General features: G+C 39.0%; 1 protein-coding gene across 1 annotated transcript in view; it reads left to right on the top strand.

Moving 5' to 3' along the window:
• DNAH12 (dynein axonemal heavy chain 12) overlaps positions 1–22779 on the top strand; it is a 197258-nt gene that overhangs the window by 163243 nt on the left and 11236 nt on the right. Inside the window, exons 59-67 of the mRNA XM_012555870.2 lie at positions 6019–6177; positions 6304–6448; positions 10866–11016; positions 11236–11489; positions 11887–12027; positions 14202–14339; positions 18748–18981; positions 19262–19450; positions 22200–22303. Of these exons, the coding sequence (XP_012411324.1) occupies positions 6019–6177; positions 6304–6448; positions 10866–11016; positions 11236–11489; positions 11887–12027; positions 14202–14339; positions 18748–18981; positions 19262–19450; positions 22200–22303 (1515 nt within the window). The remainder of the gene's footprint in view (positions 1–6018; positions 6178–6303; positions 6449–10865; positions 11017–11235; positions 11490–11886; positions 12028–14201; positions 14340–18747; positions 18982–19261; positions 19451–22199; positions 22304–22779) is intronic.

Here is a 22779-nt window from a genome sequence, read left to right as displayed (position 1 = left end):
CTTCATTTCTTTTTGTGGTTCAATAATATTCCATTGAATTGATATACCACATTTTGTTTATCCATTCATCAGTTGATGAACATTTGGGTTATTTCTGCCTTTTGGCTATTATGAATAACACTGCTATGAACATTTGTGTACAGATTTTTGTGTGGACATATGTTTTCATTTCTCTTGGGTAGATATTTGGAGTAAAATTACTGGGTCAAATGGTAGCTCTATGTTTAACCTTTTGAGGAGTTCCCAGACTGTTTTCCAGAGTTGCTGCACCATTTTACTTTCCTGCCAGCAGTTTATGAGTGTTTCGATTTCTCCATATTCTCACCAACACTTATTATTATCTGACTTTTAAAAATATATGTTATTTATTGCTGAACAGAATCTCACATTCTCGTGGAATCCAGACTTTATGGAGCCATAGAGGCTAAATGAATCCCTGAAACTATTTCCCTGAGAGAATCTTTAAACCTTAAACCAAAAATATCCCCTGAAGTCTTCTTAAAACCAAACAATAGTTTATTTAGCTTAACTAGTAAAGAATGTCTGCCTTGAGCATTGTGCTCTTTTAAGATCTATCTATATGGGATCAAATAGACAACTCGAAAGATTAGATAGGAAACTTAGGGGGCAGTAAGTTTGTGTTAATGGAGGAGGAAGAACTCAGAAAAGGAGGGTGAGAATGGTTGCCCAACTCAAAGAATGTAATCAATGTCACTAAATTGTACATTGTAGAAATTATTGAATTGGTGTATGGTGTGTGTTTCAGTGAAGTGTCTGTTCATATCCTTTGCCCATTTTTAAATTGGATTATTTCTCTTTTTGTTGTTGAGGTACTGAAGTATCTTACAGAGTTTAAAGATTAGACCTTTGGTTGGATATGTCGTAGCCAAAAAATTTTTCCCAGTCTGTAGGTTCTGTTTTTACTCTTTTGGTGAAGTCTTTTGATAAGCATAAGTGTTTGATTTTTAGGAGCATCTAGTTATCTAGTTTATCTTCGGGTGTATGTGCGTTGTTAGTTATGGTTTATATTCTATTTATGCCATGTATTAGGGCCCCTAGCATTGTCCCTATTTTTTCTTCCATGATCTTTATTATTTTAGGTTTTATATTTAGATCTGTGATCCATTTTGAATTAGTTTTTGTGTATGATGTGAGGTATGGGTACTGTTTCATCTTTTTATAGATGGATATACAGTTTTGCAGTATCATTTGTTAAAAACACTGTCTTTTCCCCCATTTAATGGACTTTGGTCCTTTGTCAAAGATCAGCTGACCATAAGTGGATGGATTTACATCTAGGTTCTCGATTCTGTTCCATTGGTCTATGTGTCTGTTGTTGTACCAGTACCAGGATGTTTTGACTACTGTGGCTGTATATTAGGTTCTGAGATCAGATAGTGTGAGTCCTCCTCCTTTGTTCTTTTTCTTCAGTAATGCTTTCCTTATCCAGAGCCCCTTTCCTTTCCATATAATGTTGGTGATTAATTTTTCAAGTCCTTTTTTTCTTGTGTACTTTTTAGTGACATCATTTACCTTCATCAGGTTGTGTACATTTAACCCTCATTTGGTGTTATTTTTCCCATCACCTAAAATAACAAGTGTCTGCTATTTAGAAAGTGAATCCCCCTCCTCCCCAATCCCTGGTAACCAGTAATGAACATTAGTTTCTGTATATTTACTTGTTCATGTCATTTAATAAAAGTGAGAACATACAATATTTGTTCTTTTATTATTGACTTATTTCACTCAACATAATGTCCTACAGGTTCATCCATGTTCCAAGATGTTTTAGGAACTCATTTTTTCTTTATCACTGAGTAGTATTTCATTGTATGTATGTACCACATTTTACTTATCCATTCATCCATTGATGGGCACTTCAGTTGTTTCCATCTTTTTACTATTGTGAATAGTGCTGTAATCAACATAGGTGTGCATATGTCTTTTCATGTCACTTCTTTTAGACCCCTAGAGTATATAGGAGTGGAATTACTGGGTCATAAGGAAGCTCTACCTCTAGTTTTTTTAGGAACCATTGGACTGTTTTTCCAAATGGCTGTATGATCTCCATTGTTTCTGATGAGAAATCTGCTGTTAATCTTATTGGACTTGTAAGCAACAATTCGTTTTTCTTGTGCTGTTTTCAAGATTTTCTTCTTGTTTTTGACTTTCACCATTTTTAATATGATGCTAAGTGTCTTTGTGGCTATTACCCTACTTGGAGTTTATGGAGTGTCATGGATTGAATTATGTTCCCCAAAAAATGTATGTATCAGTTTGGCTGGGCTGTGATTCCCGGTATTGTGTGATTTTCCTATATGTTGTAAATCTTGCCTCTGTGATGTTAATGAGGAGGCAAGGGCAGCAGTTGTGTTAGTGAGGCAGGACTCAATCTACAAGATTGGATTGTGTCTTGAGGCAAACTCTTTTGAGATATAAAAAAGAGAAGCAAGCAGAGAGACAGGGGGCATACCACCAAGAAAGCAGTGCTGGGAGCAGAGCACGTCCTTTGGACCTGGGGTCCCTGCACGGAAAAGCTCCTAGTCCAGGGGAAGATTGATGAGAAGGCCGACAGAGAGAGAAAGACTTCCCCTGGAGGTGATGCCCTGAATTTGGACTTTTAGCCTACTTTACTGTGAGGAAATAAACTTCTCTTTACTAAAGCCATCCACTTGTGGTATTTCTGTTAGAGCAGCACTAGATGACTAAGACATTGAGCTTTATGGATGTGTAAATTAAAGTTTTTCTTCAAATTTTGCAAGTTTTTAGCCATTATTTTTTCAAACATTTCTGTCTCGTTCACTGTCTTCTCTTTCTGCCATTTGTATTACACATATGTTTGTGCACTTAATGGTGTCCCACATTTCTCTGAAGTTCTGTTCATTTTTCTTCACGCTTTTTAATCTCTATTCTTTGAATTACATAATTTCTGTCAATCTGTCTTCAAGTTTTTTAAATTATTCTTCCTGCAAGTCCAAATCTACTGTTGAGCCCCTATAGTGAATTTTTCATTTCAGTTATTGTACTTTTTAACTCTAGAATTTCCTTTTGTTACATTTTGTAATTTCTCTTTATTGATATTCTCTAGTTGATGAAACATTTGTTATCATACCTTCCTTTACTTCTTTAAGCATGATTTCCTTTAATTCTTTGAACTTATTTATAATGGCTACTTTTAAGTCCTTGCCTTTAAATCTAACATCTGATTGCTCTTACAGGCAGTTTCTATTTCCTGCTTTGTTCCCTTTGGATGGGTCAGACTTCTTTGTTTCTTTGTATGTCTCATAATTTTTTGTTGGAAACTGTGTATTTTAGATAATATATTGTAGCAACTCTGGATATAGGACTCCCTTCCCTTCTGGAGCTTGTTATTGTTAATTTTCTTAATTTGTTTAGTGTTTGGTTGGATTATTTTAGTGAAGTCTAATTCCCTCCTTCAGTGTGAAGCCTCTGATGTTGCTTGTTGAGGGTTCAGCTTTTATCACGCACACAGTCATTTCGGGATGACAGTGATTTGGGAGTGCCCTCTTTGATTGTCTCTGTCCCTGACTCCACACAGCTGTTCAGCTTTGCTAATTTCTGGCTGATTGCTCTATTATTTTCAACAATGTTTTCAGGAATAAATTGCTCCACAGACTGATCCAATTAAATTCAGGAGCCTTTACAAGGATAATTTTTGAGATCAGTGTTTGAAATTTTCTCTGACCTCATGTCTTACGGTTCTTCAGAGAAACAAAACCAGTAAGATGTTGTTAGGTGCTGTCAAGTTTGTTCTGACTCATAGCTACCCTATATACAACAGAACAAAATACTACCTGGTCCTGCAGTAGTCTCATAATCATTGCTATGCTTGCAGCCCATTGTTGAGCCAGTGTGTCAATCCATCTCATCAAGGGTATTCTTTCTCGCTTACCTTCTACTTTACCAAGCATAATGTCCTACCTTCTCCAGGGACTGGTCCCTCCAGATAACATGTCCAAAGTGCATGAGATGAAGTAGATAGATAGATATTTTAAGGAATTAGCTCATGTGATTGTAGGGATTCTCAAATTCAAAATCTGTAGTCAGGCAACTGACTGGAAACTCCAGCAGTCTTGTATCCAAGATTGGTAGGCCAGGTGGACTGTAAGTGCAGCAGGATGTCTGTTTACCATCTTCAGGCAGAATCCTTTTCCCTCAGGAAACCTCAGTCGTTGCTCTTAAGGCCTTCAACTGATTGGGTGAGGCCCACCCACATTATGGAGGCTTTACTTAAGGTCAAATAACTGTAAATGTTAATCACATGTAAATACCTTCATAGCAACATCTAGACTAGTGTTTTGACCAAACAGCTGGGCTATAGCCTAACCAAGCTGACACATAAAATTAACCATCATACCCTGGAGGGTTCTCCTTACCTGTATATTTCCCTGATTCTCTCTGGTAAGCAAGCCAGTCTCTGATTTAGTTTATATTGCTAAGAAAACTACAAGTATCCTCTTTAATTGCTTTTCACCACCACCTCCATTATTTTTTAGAGCACCTGTAGGTTTGAACTTACCCACACTCTGGTATAAATGAAGCCCATTCCTTTTGGAAGAGCTTTGAAGCTCTATGTTTTATGACCTACCTCTCTTGAGCAAAATCTCTGAGCCATGACTCTGAAGCTAGGGGCAGGGACGGTGTGCTTTTTTTCTGAGTGAAACCCGTGCTTTAGGAGCTGGGTGCTTGGTGGAGGGGCATGAAGGCTCTAGCATGTGGTCATCTAAGCTTGTCTCACCTGGCATGGAATTTCCATTTAACAAACAAGCCAGGATAATCAGGGCCTCGGTATTATCAGTTGTTTTTATGTTGTTAGGTGCCATCGAATCATTTCTGACTCATAGTGACCCTACGTACAACAGACCAAAACACTGTCCGGTTCTGTGCCGTCCTCACAATCATTATGCTTGAGCCGATTGTTGCAGCCACTATGTCAGTCCATCTCATTGAGAGTCTTCCTCTTTTTCACTGACCCTCTAGTTTACCAAGCATGGTGTCCTTCTCCAGGGACTGATCCCTCTTGATAACATGTCCAAAGTATGTGAGATGTAGTCTCAGCATCCTTGCTTCTAAGGAGCATTCTGGTTGTACTTCTTCCAAGACACATTTGTTCATTCTTTTGGCAGTCCATGGTATATTCAAGCATTAGACTGTACTTTTTCAGTTAGTTAAATTACTACTGGATTAGTTTGATCTTTTCAAGGCTTGTTTTTAAACTTCCTTACGGCAGTTTTAGAGTAGCCTTTATGCTAAGGTTAGGTTAGCTTTACTACCAAGGCATGTTCCTTCTGGTGTCTCTGCTGAATTTCTCTGGCATTCAGCAGAGACTCAACTCTGGCTGGCAAGAACTCATATTTTCCAGCTCTGTGTGAGATCTGGGAATTACTTAGTTTACAGCTCCCCAGACATTGTTTGCCTGGGTTGATGGAGTATTACCCTACATAGCTATGCCTTAGTATTTAGCAATAGAAACAAGATGACACCTATGCAGATTTCTGGAGATCCTTTACCATGAATCCCCCTCCTCTCTAGGAAGCTACCTTGTTGTTAGATGCTGTCGAGTTGGTTCTAACTCATAGCGACCCTACAGGCCCCATAGGGTTTCCAAGGAGCAGCTGGTAGATTTGAACTGCCAACCTTTTGGGAGCTACCTTAGCCTTTCTTAACTCTTTTCTCAGTCTCTTCAACTCAGCAATACTGCCAAACTTTGATTTAGATCCGCTCCCTACTCCATGGTTCAGAAAGTGCCTTCAGGCAGACAGCTGAGGCAATCACAGAGCTCACCTTCTTTGTGTCCTTCTTTCAGGGACCGAAGTCGTACACTGGCTATTATACGGTTTCCAAAAACATTGTTTCATTCATTTGTCCAGTTTTATAGTTGTTTACGGCAGGAGGCTAAGTCCAGTCCTGTTTTCTCCACCTTGGCTAGAAGCAGAAATTGACTTCATTCAATTTTAAGATCAGCAATTTCCAACAGTCCTTATTTTGGGAACACAGGGCAAGGAAAGAGATTGAATACCAGGAACTGATGTTTCTTTTAACTGGAGGAGTAAGTCTTAAGAGTGCTGAGAAAAATCCTGATCCATCTTGGCTACAGGATAAAAGCTGGGAGGAAATTTGTCATGCAAGTGAATATTCTGCCTTCAAAGGGCTCAGGTAATTATTTAAATCTGATGATTTTTAAATAGTCCTATAGCTATCTTTTTTCATCCCCTTGCTAGCAATCTCTCTTTTAAGTTTTTCCCCAATGAAAAGAATAATTATTAAGCTTTTTTTCACTAGGGAGCATTTTTCTGCAAATATACATGAATGGCGGGAAATCTATGACAGTAAAGAACCACACAATGCTCAATTTCCACAACCAATGGATACAACACTAAATGAACTACAGAAAATAATAATTCTTCGGTGCTTAAGACCTGATAAGGTAAAAGACAAATATATTCTATTTGGAACCCAGATAATTTGCTATTTATGAAGTACCAGGTTTAAAATTATTGCTATTTGGTTCTTTAATCTTCATTTCAGTTGCTCAGAGGGGTTGATTATCCTGCTTAGGGTTCATTGAGCTTCTTGGGTCTGTGGGTTTATAGTTTTCCTCAACTTGAGAAACAGTTTTCGCCATTATTTCTTCAAATATTTTTTGTACCCCCTACCCAGGACTCCAATTACATATACATTAAACTGCTTGATATTATGCAACAAGTGACTGATACTCTGTTAATTATTTTTTAATTTTTTTCTGTCTCTGTGCTTCAGTTTGGGGAATTTCTATTACTATCTTAAATTTGATGATTTCTTCTTTTGTAATGTTTAATCTGCTATTAATTTCATCCAATTTTTTATTTCAGTTCTTATATGTTTCATCTCTAAAAATTCCATTTGGTTCTTTTTTATATCTTCTATTTCTATTTATTCTATATATAAAAAAATCTTATATTTTTATATCTCTATTTCTTACTCTGTTCGTGTTTTCCTTTAAATGTTTGAACACAATTGTAATAGCTGTTTTTAAATACTTAACTGCTAATTACATCATTTCTGGTCCTGTTTCTATTCACTGATGTTTCTCTTGATTATGAGTTACATTTTTTGCTTCTTGGCATGTCCAGTAATATTTTATTGAATGCTGGTCATTGTAAATGTTATATTATTGATGGTTTGGATTTTGTTATCTTCGTTTAAAGATTGTTGAGCTTTGTTATGCTAGTCCAGGAGTTGGCAAATAACACTTGTGGAGCAAATCCAGCCCTGGCCTGTTTTTGTACAACCCACAAGCCAAGAAAGGCTTTTACATTTTTAAAGAGTTGTTTAAAAAAGAAGAAGAAGAATATGCAACAGAAACTATATTTGACCCACAAAAGCTAACATATTCACTAGCTAGTCATTTATAGAAAAAATATTCCAACCCCTGTGCTAAAAAAAGAACCAAACCCGTTGCCATTGAGTCGATCCTGACTCATAGGACAGAGTAGAACTGCCCCATAGAGTTTCCAAGGAGCGCCTGGTGGATTCGACCTGCTGACCTTTTGGTTAGCAGCCATAGCACTTAACCACTACATCACCAGGGTTTCCACCCCTGTGCTAGGTAATTAAATTACTTAAATTCAGATTATTCCTTTCAAAGAGTGTGTTAAAGATTTATTAGGGCTGGTCTAAAATAGCCTTTATTCAATGGATAATTTAGCCCCAACACTAAGGTGTGGCCTTCTAGAGTCTTTATTGAATGCCCCCAAGTGATCAACAAGGACTCTCCACTGTAGCTTTTGGGAACTTGAATGGTTCCCAGTCTTGCATGAACTCTGGGAACTCCCCGGCTCACAGCTCCCTGGTTGCTCTTTGCTTGTCTTTATGCATGCACACATGGTATTCAGCAAAGATTCAAGAGCTATTTTTTCTGCATAGTTCCCACCTAATTGGAACTCTGCAACTTTCAGCAGACTCAGCCTCCTTGAACTCTGATCTCTGTCTTCCCAACTCAGCAACACTGTGTTGCAGTGCATTCAGTCATTTTCCTTACCACTGGAATGTACCTCCAGGCGTAAAAATAAGGGAATAATAGGGTTCATTGTGTTTGTTTCCTTTTTCTCAGGGATCACAGTCTGTGCCACCTTTGCCCAGTATCTGAAAATGGTTGTTTCATTAATTTTGGCCATTTTTAACTTGTTTATACGGGAGGGTAAATCTGGTCCAGGTTATTCCATCATGGCTGGAAGCAGAAGTTGGTGGAAATCTTGTACAGGTCACAATTTTATTAGTTCAGACCTTCACAAAAGTTTTCTACTGGTGAGACAGGTGGGCTGATACAGTTTTCACACATTCAAGAAAGATGATTATGGTATTACAAAAGAAATTTTTTAACAGAAAGAAAACTAAAAACTATGTCCCTACACATAATTCAAACTTTAAGTGGCTTCACTTTTTTGAGCTCCAGTTTCACCATGTATACAATGAAGGTTTTGAAAGTGATTTCAATATTTCCTTCCTTCCTTCTTTGTTTCCTTCCTTCCTTTCTTCTTTCCTTCCCCCTCCTCCCCACCTTTTAAAAAATTTTTTTTAACATTTCTTGTTTTTAGTAAAATCTCACACGAAGCATCATGTAATACCTCATTTAGTCTCTGAGGAGATTCAAACAGAGACCTACATAATTTTTTGACTCCTGAAGCATTTCTGCTTACTCTAACTCCCAAAGACCTTTGTTGTACATTGCCTGATTTCTTCCCTACTTGCTATATGTTCCCCTCTCAGTAGACAAGAAATTCCTTAAAGTCCAAAACAATACTTTATTCATTATTTTATCACCAGTAGTCTCCCTTATTCATGGTAAGCTGAGGAATGAATAGCTTTACATCTGGCAAACATCTGCCTGTTTGCCCTCCACAGAATGGCCGGCTCCTTGCTGGCCAGTGGAAATGCCATTCAATACCATGAATGAGTTATTACTTTGTCTACCATGCTTAGAAGCATGTGGTTAATCATTGTAGCACTTCCCACATACAATGTACAATAATTGTCTGTTTATTTGTTAGCATCCTCCACTAGACTACAGTGAGTTTCTTGAGGCCAAGACCTGTGTCTATTTTTTCCCTGAGCCTAGCAGATGGTAGGAGCTCGGTAAATGTCTGTGAATTGAATTGAATTAAACTAAATTGAATTAAAGCCCATCTTATGTCTTCTCAACCCTGTTGCCATTGAGTCGATCCTGACTCATAGTGACTCTATAGGGCAGAGTAGAACTGCCCCATAGGGTTTGCACGGAGTGGCTGGTGGATTCGAACTGCTGACCTTTTAGTTAGCAGCCAAGCTCTTAACTGCTGTGCTACCAGGGTTCCAGGTCTTCTCAAGTCTACAGAGTATCTTCTCTAGAGTATCTTACATGAAGGACTGAAATCTTATAGGAAAGGTTTGTAACTTTTTTTCTTACATTAAATTGTTGGGGCATCTTTTCTGTAGAAAACTATAAGGGCATCCCTTCTATAGAAAACTATCACACTTAACTGTGATTACATCACCTCAGGAGGTGTTGACTCAGGCCAGAGCTTAGAGTAATGAGGAGCAAAGTCTGTGTCTTCAGAGCTCCCTTTACTTAAAATGTATATTAAAGATTTACTATGCCAAGTCTGGAGCGCTGGTGGCGCAGTGGTTAAGAGCTTGGCTGCTAACCAAAAGGTTGGGAGTTTGAATACACCAGCCACTTCTTGGAAACCCAATGCGGAAGTTGTACTCTGTCCTCTAGGGTTGCTATGAGTCGGAGTCGACTTGACAGCAATGAGTATGCTAGGTAGGAACCATACATGGTGTTGGGGTACAGGGATAAACAAAGACTTCATCATTGCTCACGAGATGTCAAAGAAAAAAATTAAAAGCTGCCATGTCATCATAAGATGTTTTTGAAAAAAAGCTTCAGTGGTTTTCCAATACCTGTAGAATAATGACAGAACTACAGCCCAGCGGTTTGCTAACCTGGCACCTTTTTCCCGTTCCTTTCTTACCTCCCCCTAGAAACTTGCACTAGTTCAAAACAGTAACAGAATGGCTTAAAACTACACAAAATTACTCGGATAGAAGGTTCCATCCTTCTTTTCCATCTACTCCATGGAGCTTCCAGGACTGCAGAAGTCTGGGATGATCTCTCCTCCCTCCTTTGAATTTCTAGAGCTTTCATTTTGGAGAGTTGTTTGGCATTTAGAAGATAATGTCTTATACCTCTTTGTACCAATTTTCTGCTTCTAATGTTGATGAGTAGCATTCTTTTATTTTTAATTAATTTTAATATAATTTATAAGTAAGTAACATATTCCTGTGGTTCAAGCTCAACACTGTCTTGAATCACATGACTATATGGGTATACAATGAAAGGTGTGTGTCCCGTCTCCACCTCTCTGTCTGTCAGCACCCTTCTCCTCAGGCAATCAATGTTATCTGCCTCTTACTTATCCTTTTATGCATATGTCAATGGAGCCTGGTGCTGCAGTGGTTAAGAACTATTCCGTTTATTGAGTTTGAGTTCTATTACCAAAAAGAGGCAAAGAAGGGGGACATTGTACAATCTCTGCTACACTGAATGAGGTTGAGCGTCTTTTCATATGTTTAAGATCCGCTTGTATTTCATTTTCTGTAAACTGTTCGTCTCCTTTGCCGATTTTTCTTTTTGATTGTTGGATTTGTCCTATTAATTTGTAGAATCTTTTCATATATTAAGGAAATCAGCATTTTGTCTATGATATGTTACATGCTTTTCTTAACCGTTAGACCCGTTTCACTCTTTGTTGGTTTTCATAATAATCAGAGCTGTTACATGGAGTAAAAATTACTCTAAAGGTCCTATTTTCTATCTTCAACAGATTATCCCAGCTATAACAAATTATGTAACTGACAAACTAGGGAAAAAGTTTGTAGAGCCTCCATCATTTGATTTGGCAAAGAGTTACTTGGATTCAAACTGCACTATCCCCTTAGTCTTTGTGCTCTCTCCAGGAGCAGATCCCATGGCTAGTAAGTGAATATATATTGTAAGTTTTTAAGGAATTATAAATAAGATATCTTACTCAATGCACATATCTTATATGGTTGTAAATCGGTTAATAAATCCAGTTTTTACAGAGAAAGGTAACTAGAATTTTTCACAATTAAACACCTAGACACTGAAATCATAAGACATATTTGGTAATTTTAGAGTTAGTAGTGAGACAAATTTTTTTGTGCCCATCTTAGGCCTGCTGAAATTTGCAAATGATAAAGCTATGTCTGGAAATAAGTTTCAAGCTATATCACTGGGACAGGGACAAGGACCAATTGCAACAAAAATGATTAAAGCAGCATTAGAAGATGGAACTTGGGTTTGTCTACAGAATTGTCACCTTGCTGTCTCCTGGATGCCCATGTTGGAAAAAATATGTGAAGATTTTACTTCTGAAACCTGTAACTCTTCCTTTAGGCTTTGGCTCACAAGTTATCCATCTCCTAAAGTATGTTTACTTCCCATGGAGTTGAGTACATTTATTTAGTTATCTGTTAAAGTGTAAGGAGCCCTGGTGGTGCAGTGGTTAAGAGCTATGGCTGCTAATCAAAAGATCAGCAGTTTGAATCCACCAGCTGCTCCTTGGAAACCTTATGAGGCAGTTCTACTCTGTCCTAGAGGGTCACTATGAGTTGGAATCAACCTAATGGCAACGGGTTTGGTTGTGGGCTTTTTGTTTTTTCTTTTTTTTTTGGTTGCTGTTACATTGTATATCTTAAGTTTATGAGATTTTTTTAATATTTTTGGAGTCCTTCATTATACTTGTTTTGTAATCTACCACTATGTGTGTTTTTAGGGCTGGAGTTTACTGCCTTGCGTAATGCTCTTTGTTTATTTTGTCTTAGTTCCCAGTAACAATTCTACAGAATGGAGTAAAAATGACAAACGAACCTCCCACAGGTCTCCGGCTGAATCTCCTTCAATCGTATCTCAGTGATCCAATTTCTGATGAAGTGTTTTTCAAGGGATGCCCTGGAAAGGAATTGGTAATTGGGAAATTTTAAAATATGTTTCTATACTGAGAAAATATGGAAATATAAACTTTTCTAAAATAATAAACTTTAGGCATTTCCTAACAAGAAAGAAATTGTAACTGTCTTGTTCACCATTTTATTCTCAATATTTTGTGGTTTGCTTCCCACATAGGAGACATTTAAATAAATCTTGTTGAATGAATGAATGTATCTAAATTTGTAAACCAAATCCCAACAGTGTTTTTGATTAAGACCCAAGAACAGAAATATGTTTTCACATCATTCATTCATTCTTTCAACAAGTATGTGTGGTAGGCGCTCCCCTAGGCACTGGATATAAAGCAGCTTGAACAAAACAGACCAAAAAAAAACCTGTCTTCATGGAACTTAAATTCTAGTAATAGTGATTTAACATACTAATAATCAGTTTTGCACATGGAATTGGAGGCTTTAGGGTGTAGGGGACTTTTCATTGCCTAAATTCTTACCAGTTGAGAAACAGGAAAAAGAATAGGCAGGTGGAAGCCAAAATAGAACCCTAATTACTGTTATAGGCTAGGGTAGAAGGTGTAGCTTATATCTGTGAACAAATGGGCTTCCTATTACTGAACCACAAGATTAAGCAGATTTATCCACCTGGAGGAACAGAGGAAAATTCAACTTCCTACAGGAAGCTCACTTCTAAGAGAAAAAAGGGAGAAGCTGAGCCAAGCATGTTGGGTTAATTTTCCCCAAATTTACCAATCATATAGGTCACTCCTCGTTTCTGCAGTAGGTTAGTACAAGGATGAAGAAAAACCAGGAATGTTACATTGAGATCCCCCAACATGCAGGGAAACATCAGTTCTGGGGGGAAAGCATACCCACCACCCTGCACCCGCCTCTCCTTGCCCTTGCCCCCAACACAGGCTATTTATCATACTTTCCTATTTGAGCTAGGAAAAGAATGATATTGAAGGTAGAATAAAAGATTGAATTCTTTGGAAGCCAGCTAGTTTTCCTCTGCTTAATGATACTTTCTTTGTACCTGTAGCTCTAAGCAATAATTTTGTTTGTAACTCTAGGAGAATGGGTGGATGTTTGGTGGTTTTAGCTAGAAAGAGCACTTAGTAGGATGGAGAAAGTGTTATGTGTTTGATTAGAGAGAGGGCCAGAAACAGAAGGGGAACTTGAAAGATTCTAAACACAAGCAGAGCTGCTTTGGGGCTCAGGTGACCCAAATAAACAGTGGCACTGAATTAGAGAGGAAGCACTCTCACCCCTGCATCACAACGTTCAGCAAGTAACGTTGACACCCCAAGTATTGGAATTTGTGGGATATCCAAAGTCAACACTCCTGTCATGTACCATTGTTTGCATGATGACCAGTGGCAATGGGTAAGGCTTCGCCAAGCAACTTCTCTGGTAGTAAAAACAGTTGGGAGCTGGGCTAAGAGAAGACAAAGGATGTAAATGGCCTATGACAGTAGTTCTCAAACTTTAGTGTGCATCAGAATCAACTGGAGGGCTTTTTAAAACACATATTGCTGCTTCACACCCCCAGAGTTTCTGATGTAGTAGGCTGGGATGGGGTTTGACAATTTACATTTCTAACAAGTTCCCAGGTGATGCTTATCCAGGTATCACACTTTGAGAAACATTGCCCTGTGATTTCTGCAGCTGAGTGGTTTGTAGGCATTCCACTGGAGCTTCTCAGAAGTAGCTGGGAGGCCCTTAAAGGCAGTTTCTATCATTTGGGCCAGCAATAATTTGAACTATCATCATTTGGCCATTAAATGTAAATGTGATCTTTGTATTACTGGCTGTTGACATCTTGGGCATTTGAGTTACATAGCAATGATCTTAGTTGTTTGTCAGTTTAGATATCTGTCTCCTGTATTCAGTTGTGTTCTTCATAAGGTCAGGATGCATTCCTCTATCTCCATCCATTCAGTTATTCAATGGATTAGAGGCACTCTTCTAGGAACTGGTAATCTGCCATTTAAAAAAATAAATCTGTGAGATATATAGACATAAAAAACATATAAAGATCCTGTCCCATTGGAGCTTAGATTCTACCTGAGGGAAACCTATGCCAGATGAACCCGATTACAGTGTGAATAAAACTGAGGAGCTTGTTAAAGAAGCCAGTGTCCCACTGCTGGAGATTCTGATTTTTTGTTGTTGTGTAATTTTGGTATTTAAAGGCATGGGAGAAGTTGCTGTTTGGAGTTTGTTTTTTTCATGCCCTTGTGCAAGAGAGAAAGAAATTTGGTCCTCTTGGTTGGAATATTCCATACGGATTTAATGAATCAGACTTACGCATCAGTGTCCGACAACTGCAGGTAAAATGGGAAAGGAACTAGCACTGATAGACTATCACTATGTTCCAGGCCTTATGCAGATCCCTTCACTTAGGATAGTTTAGTCATTTCTCCCAAAACCGCTATTAGGTGGGTATATCTTAGTAGTATAACTATGGTTTATGAAACGTAATCTCCATCTGGATTCTTTCTGTTGCAAGTAATGGAAACTTGATTTAACCTGGCTTAAACCATAATGAAATACTATTTCACATTAAAAAGAGGTGCAGATAAAGGCTCTTGGGCTGGCCATTTCAGCAGCACAACAACGTTTTCATCAAGGGCCCTGGTTCTTTCTGTCCTTTTGCAGTACCATCCTCAGTATTAGCTTTATATAAATCCTTTTATCCTCTATTCTCCTCCCCCATTCAGTAAGCTCTGCAATTTAGCTGTCTAAGTTAAGCAGAAATAGGCTGCCTGATTTAAGCAGAAAATGAATTAATTGAAAAAATACTGGATAGCTCACAAAATCACCAAGACAGCTGGAGAGCCAGGCTCAGAGGCAAGGCATCCAAAGTATATCTAGAATCGTACCATATCTGGTAAGAGCAGCATCACTACCTTTGTTGAATATTAGACACTGCAGCTTACATAGCTGCCGCACAGCCTCTGGTCTTTTGTGGGCCCTCTGATATCATAACCACACCCAAAGAGATTCTTTGCTGTTTCTACTTCTTTGCGCCCTAATCCCCAGTTCAAAGTCTAAGGTGGACGCAACTGAGTAGCGAAGCCCAAGTTGTAGGCCTAGGCTTTACCTGTAAGGGAAGCTGGGAAAGTGAGTGGCTGGTTTTTCCAGCTTCTGTAGACTCACGGTGTGAGACATTCAGGTGATCGACAATGCTCTCCAGCACCACCCCCACCCAAAAAAAAGAAGAATAAGTATCTATGGAGTACAGTTCTGCTCTGCACACACGGGGTGGCCATGAGTTGGAATCAACTCGTTGGCAACTAACAACAACAAATAAATTCATACTAACTCAGACATTGAACTAGGTCCATTACCTATATTAATTCTAATCCTGACAGCAACCCTGTAAGGTTGGTATTATTCTTTTTGCAAAAACCAAAGTTCAGAAGTGAACTTGCCCTTGAGCTAGGATTTGAACTTGGATCTTTCCAACTCCAATACTTTTTCCATTACTTCTATCCTATTTTACCAAATATATTAATCCAGCTAGACAACCACAGAATATTAATTTTTTCTGCTTCTTTGCTGAGATTAAGGTACTTTATGACATGAGGCTTCACAAAGGGAAATGGAAAGTATTGGTAAAGCCCAATTAGGTACTTCTAGATTTCAGTCAAGTGGGTTTTTATAAGGCTATAAATATGTAATCATGTTTATACCAAATTTTAGCAGTCCCTGGGTGGCGCAAACAGCCGCTCAACTGCTAGCTGAATGGCTGGCGGTTCTAACCCACCCTCAGAAGTCAGGCCTGGCAATCTGCTTCTGAAAGATTACCTTATGGATTACCGGATCCACTGAGACTGGAGGAATCTCCAAGACTGTTGCCCTGAGATACACTTTAAACCTTGAAGCGGAACTATACCCTTAAGTCACCTTTAAACTAAATAGCAGTTTAGCTCAAAAAGTAAAGAATGTCACCTTTGACTACTGCATTCTTTAAAAAATTATCCGTATAAGACCAAATGGACAACCGTTATGCTAAAGCACAGATGAGAAGTTTGGAGGAGGGGGCAGTGAGACTAAGTTAATCGGAGTAAAAGAACTAGAACGGAAATAATGAGAATGTTGACACAATATGAAGAATTTAACCAGTGTCACTGAACATTATGTGTAGAAATTGTTGAATGGGAGCGTGTTTTGCTGAGTATGTTTTCACCAAATATATAATAATATATTTAAGAAAAAAAAAACCCTATGAAGAGTTCTACTCTACACACGTAGGAATCGACTCAGTGGCAACTAACAACAGCAATACCAAACTTTAAAATCATAAATTGTAACAGATGATTATTATAGAAATTTTTTGACATTTTATCAGCTCTGTTTTTTAAAAGGCAGGGCAGAAACCTTAACTGGGACAAATCTGCCAGTTTGAAAATCCTTGTAAAAATTATTGAAACTGGTGCTTGTGGAATTGTAATTATGTGATAACCACATTGATCATAAGCATTTGTCTTTGAGACCAATTTAGTTGGAACAGCCTAAGCTTGGAGAACATTTTGCTAAAACCATCTGTCTCAGTTATCTAAGGCTGCTATAATAGAAATACCACAGTTAGATGGCTTTAACAAACAAATTTATTCTCTCACAGTCTAGGAGACTAGAAGTCTGAATTCAGGGTGCCAGCTCCAGGAGAAGGCTTTCTCTCTCTGTTGGCTGTGGGGGAAGGTCCTTGTCATCAATCTTCCCCTGGTCTAGGAGCTTCTCATGCAGGGACCCTGGGTCCAAAGGATGTGTTATTCTCCTGCTCTTGTTTCTTGGTGGTATGAAGTCCCCCTGTATCTCTGCTCGCTTCTTTCTTTTATATCTCAAAAGAGATTGACTTAAGACACGACCTAATCTTGTAGACTGAGTCCTGTCTCATTAATATAACTGCTGCTAATCCCACCTCGGTAACACCCAAGACTATGGCCCTTAGCCACCTTTCTAACTTGTATCTGAAGCCACTTCTGGAGATCACTTTCAGCCAAATAATAGGCCTATAAAATAAACAATAACACCCACGAGTAAAGTGCTCCTTAGAACAATCTACTATACGAGACCAAAAGGGCAACATCTGCCGGAAAGCAAAGATGAGAAGGCAGAAGGGGCAGGAAAACTGGACAAATAGAAATGAGGAAGTCAGGGTGGAAATGGAAAGAGTGCTGATCCATTGTGGGGATTGCAACCAATGTCAAGGAAAACTTTGTGTATGAATTATTGAACAGGAAACTGATCTGCTCTGTAAACTTTCACCTAAAGCACAATAAAAATATAAATAAGTAAATAAACCCCTCTCCCCCAGAATAATAAGGCAACTAGTGAAGATATGTGTTGTCAGTGGAACCAGGTCATGGTGTGTGAACCAGGCTTTGGCACTCTGATTTGGAATTGCTTTGTTTTTATCACGTTGTAAATGGTGCCCTAAACCAGGGCTTCTTAGCCTAGCCACTATTAATATTTTGGGCTGAATAGTTCTTTGTTGTGGAGGCTGACCTGTGCATTGTAGCAGTATCCCAGATTATTACCCATTAGATGTCAGTAGCACCCTCTTCCTCCTCCAGTTGTGACAATCTCAATGTCTCTAGACATTGCCAGATGTCCACTAGGGGATTGTCATGGATTAAATTATGCCCCCCCCCAAATTTGTGTGTCAGTTTGGCTGGACCATGATTCCTGGTATTGTGTGATTTTCCTTTATGTTGTAAATCCTGCCTCTATGATGTTAATGAGGGGGGATGGGGCGGCAGTTGTGTTAGTGAGGCAGGACTCAATCTACAAGACTGGATTGTGTCTTGAGGCAAACTCTTTTGAGATATAGAAGAGAAAAGTGAGCAGAGAGATAGGGGGTCCTCATACCACCAAGAAAGCAGTGCCAGGAGCAGAGCATGTCCTTTGGATCCAGGGTCCCTGTGCAGAGAAGCTCCTAGTCCTGGGGAACATTGATGAGAAGGCCGACAGAGAGAGAAAGCCTTCCCCTGGAGCTGACACCCTGAATTTGGACCTTCAGCCTACTTTACTGTGAGGTAAGAAACTTCTCTTTGTTAAGCCATCTACTTCTGGTATTTCTGTTATAGCAGCACTAGATGACTAAGACAGGGATAAAAGTGCCCCCAGTTGAGAACCACTGCCCTAAATTAGGATTTATTCAAGTTCATATGAAAAAGACTTGGTAATTTTCATGTCATCATTTTTTATTAAGTTTTCTTATTACAGATCAATACATATTTATTTCAGAAAAAAATCAGGAGATACAGATAAGTGAACTAATTACAAATAAAATACCAACAATCCCAGCCACCAAAAGACAATCTGTGATGATAATCCTTTCAACCCCTCTTCATGCCTGTTGTTGTTGGTTGCTTTGGAGTCGATTCTGACTCATGGCGACCCCAGATGTTACAGAGTGGAAGTACTTCACAGGATTTCCAATGGCTGATTTTTCAAAAGTAAGTCACCAGGCCTTTCTTCCAAGGCACATCTGAGTGGACTCGAACTTCCAACCCCTTGGCTAGCAGCTACGTGCATTAACCATTTACACCACCCAGGGAGTGCCTGTATATACATACACGCATACATGCATACATGCTTAGATAAATAGATAAGATAGAGAGAGAGAGTCACATGTATCATATGGATATTTAATGCCATCTTAACATGAAAATGAAGCAAAAGACTTCATTTTGTTTAAGGTTTTCTTGTTTCATTTTTCCTTTGTTTCAGTTATTTATAAATGAATACGATACAATTCCATTTGAAGCTATATCTTACCTGACTGGGGAATGTAACTATGGAGGGAGAGTGACAGATGATTGGGACAGACGTCTCTTGCTGACCATGCTGGCCGACTTTTATAATCCGCAGATAGTTGAAAACCCTCATTATAAGTTTTCTCCCAGTGGAAACTATTTTGCACCTCCCAGAGGCACCTATGATGATTACACTGAATTCATTAAGGTAACTGATATCACTGAAAATAGGATTAGATTTAAGTGTGATTTTTTTCTAAATGCAGATGATGAAATAATCCCCTGTAGTATATAGGTTTAGACAAGTATTATGGTTTCAATCGTCTTTTAATATCTTGTGTTTCTAGTAATTACGGAAAGTAGAAAAGTTTGGGTCATCTGTTATTAGATGCTTAGTTGGTTTTCACCCTTTTTTGGTCTGCACGTGTCTGCCTTGTGAATTAATATATCCAGAACATGTGTTGCTTGATTAATCTGTTTTCTGGTAGAAACTTCCATTTGCTCAAGACCCTGAGATATTTGGATTACATGAAAATGTTGATATCTCCAAAGATCTTCAACAAACAAAAACCCTCTTTGAGTCCTTGCTGCTCACCCAGGGAGGAGCCACACAGACAGGAGCCTCAGGAAGTGCTGACCAGACTCTATTAAAAATCACCAAAGATATTCTCGACAAGGTAATGTTTAGCTTAGAATATGTGGCTTATAATAGAATAGAAATCAAAATGGCACTGAAATGACAATCTGAAAACTCCATTTACCAGCATTATTACCCGGAGCAAGATACTTTACCTCTTTGAGCATTCATTTCCAAATCTGTAAAAAGGTGATAATACGGTGAAACCTGTGACAGCTGGAACTCAGTGAGACTGCCTTACGTTTCCAGGTCTCAACAGTTTTCCGCCTTTGACAGGGTGCAGTCACCACTTTTCTGTCACTGCCTCTGACAGGTTTCTGTCTTACACAGATTCCAGCTTTCAAAGGTTTTATGGTAGTACCTACTGTATAAGGTTCTCGCAAAGGTTAAAGAGGTGATGAATTTAAAGTGCTTTGTATAATGCCTGGCATATAGTAAGTTCTTAGTAACTATAGTTATGGATGTGCTAATGAATGTATGATTTATTATCATTTATAAGCAAGAAGAATGGACCTACTTTTAAAAAATATAGAAAATGGTTGGTCTGAACTTGCTGGTTCAAGGAAAGAACAGTTTTTAATCTAGGAATTTAATCTTAGGAATTTAATCTTAGGAAGCAAGGAGGCACAGGGAGATATGATCAACACTAAGTTAATTGCTAGAGCTTTTTCTTTTCATAATACAGCTCAGTGTACTCAGTCCTATTAAGTATAGCGGAGTGGTACTCTCTATTCTCACTATTTTTCTATAAGCCTTAATTTCAATCAAGAACTAAAGGTACTTAAAAAAGATTATGGTCCTACGTACAGATCTTCACAACACCCCTCTAAGGTAAGTACTATAATAATCCCCATATTTCATATATGAGAAACTGAAGCTCAGAGAAGTTGGACAAAGGTCCCATCTCATACCTGACAGAGCTGCTAACCAAAACGTTGGAGGTGCAAGTCCACCCAGAGGCACCTTGGGAGAAAGGCCTGGCAATCTACTTCTGAAAAATCAGCCACTGAAAACCCTGTGGAGCACAGTTCTGCTCTAACACACATGGGCTTGCCATGAGTTGGAATTGGCTCCACAGTAACTGGGTAGTTGGACTTAGATGAAGTTTTTTGCACCACCCAGGAACCATTACCTGGGACAGCTCAGCTGACTGGGAAACTCCTTTCCCCTTTAAGAGTGTGAATCCCAATGTCTTGTGGCTTGATCATTAGTCCCAAAGTCCTCTTCACCACTTCTTCTCAAGAGCCTCTGAGGTGCCTCATACAAATCACACGTTTGGGGGCCCTGTCTTTCTTTGCCCTGGGACCCTGCTACATTTGTGTAGAATTAATTACTTAATAGTGAGGTGAGCTAAGCTACTTGGAGCCAGTTTATAATTGACTGGAAATAAATATAAGACATTTTGAAATAGTAAATCAGTTTTATAAATGGAAAATAACATTCAGTTTTTAAAAAAGAAATCACACAACTTTTCAGAAACGTCTATCTTCTACAAAACGCTGTATCTTGTAGTAGTTAAGAGGATGGGCCCTCCAGTCAGAGACCTGTGGACTCAAACAGACCACTTTCTGGCTGTGTGCCCTTGGGCCTGCTTCTTAACTTCTCTGTACTTCAATTTCCTTTTCTGCAAAATGAAGATAATAATGGCCAGCTAAGAGTGTTAACTGTGTTAAGTACGATAATGTATGGAAACAGTTAACATAGTGCCCGGCACGTGGTGTTGTCCTTAGTTGCTGTAGAATCAGTTCCGACTCATAGTGACCTCATGTGTGCAGAGTAGAACTGCTCCACAGGGTCTTCAAGGCTGTGACCTTTTAGAAGCAGATTGCCAGGCCTGTCTTCCCAGGCACCTCTGAGTGGGCTCGAACCGTCAACGTTTCAGCTAGTATTCGAGCACTCAACCCTTTGTGCCACCCAGGGACTCCTGCCTGGCACATTGTTGTTGTTGTTGTTAGGTGCTGTTGGGTCAGTTCCGACTCGTAGTGACCCCGTGTACAACAGAACGAAACACTGCCTGGTCCTGCGCCCTCCGCACAATCATTGTTACGTTTGAGCCCATTGCTGCGGCCCCTGTGTCAATCCGTCTTATTGAGGGTTTTCCTCTCTTTCAATGACCCTCTACTTTACCATGCGTGACATCCTTCTCCAGGAACTGATCCCTCCTGATAACAGGTCCAAATTGCGTGAGATGAAGTCGCCATCCTCCCTTCCAAGGAGCACTCTGGCTGTATCTCTTCAGGACAGACTTGTTCGTTCTCACAGCAGTCCGTGGTATAGTCAGTATTCCTTGCCAGCACCGTAATTCAGAGGCATCAGTTCTTCTTCGGTCTTCCTTAATCTTGTCCAGCTTTTGCATGCATATGAGGTGATTGAAAATATCATGACTTGGGTCATGCACACCTTAGTCCTCAAGGTGACAGCTTTGCTTTTTAATGCCTTAAAGAGGTCTTTTGCAGCACATTTGTCCAGTGCAATATGTTGTTTCATTTCCTGTCTGCTGCTTACGTGGGCATTGATTGTGGATCCAAGTAAAATGAAACCCTTGACAATGCCAATCTTTTCTCCATGTATCTCCAATCTGAAAGGTTGACGGTTCGAGCCCACCCAGAGGTGCCTGGGACGACAGGCCTGGCAATCTGCTTCTGAAAGGTTGCTTATTGATCCAGTTGTGAAGATTTTTGCCTGGCACATAGTAACTCCCTAATATTAGCTATTATTGATATTATAGCTGAACGAAAATAAAGACCCATTCTGAGAGTAATTTGTGATCTTCAAAATCTATTTTTTAGCTCCCCAATGATTTTGACATTGAAGCAGCACTATCAAAGTATCCCGTGAGATACGAAGAGAGCATGAATACTGTGTTAGTACAAGAAATGGAACGATTTAACAAGTAAGGCTCTATATCATCAGTGATTCAGAAGGCAACCAACCAAAGTCAATAAAAAGACATACCCACTGCTGTCTGGTTGATTCCGACTCATAGCAGTCCTACAGGGCAAAGGAGAACTGTCCCATAGGGTTTCCAAGGCTGTAAATCTTTACAGAACAGGCTGCCACATCTTTCTCCCAGGGAGTGGCTAGTGAGTTCGAACCGCCGACCTTTCACTTAGCAGCCAAGCACTTTAACCACTGCACCACTAGGCCTCCTCAATAAAAAGACATAGTAGCATTAAATTAGATTTTTAAAGAAAAGATTATCAAAACTTACCATTTCATTAGAATTTTTTTCCTTTTTTTTTTTAAGTTCCAGAACCTTCTGCTCCAGAATAGAGGGTATTTTTATAAAGTAAAAATTATGATGAAAAAGAGATCTACTTTTACCAGTTAAAATATTCAGTAATCCTAATTTCCTCACCCATTTACTTC

This window comes from Trichechus manatus, unplaced genomic scaffold (genome assembly GCF_000243295.1).
Source record: "Trichechus manatus latirostris isolate Lorelei unplaced genomic scaffold, TriManLat1.0 scaffold00001, whole genome shotgun sequence".
Taxonomy (NCBI): Eukaryota; Metazoa; Chordata; class Mammalia; order Sirenia; family Trichechidae; genus Trichechus; species Trichechus manatus.
The sequence above is the reverse complement of the archived record's forward strand: the minus strand, read 5'-3'. Positions and strand labels throughout refer to the sequence as shown.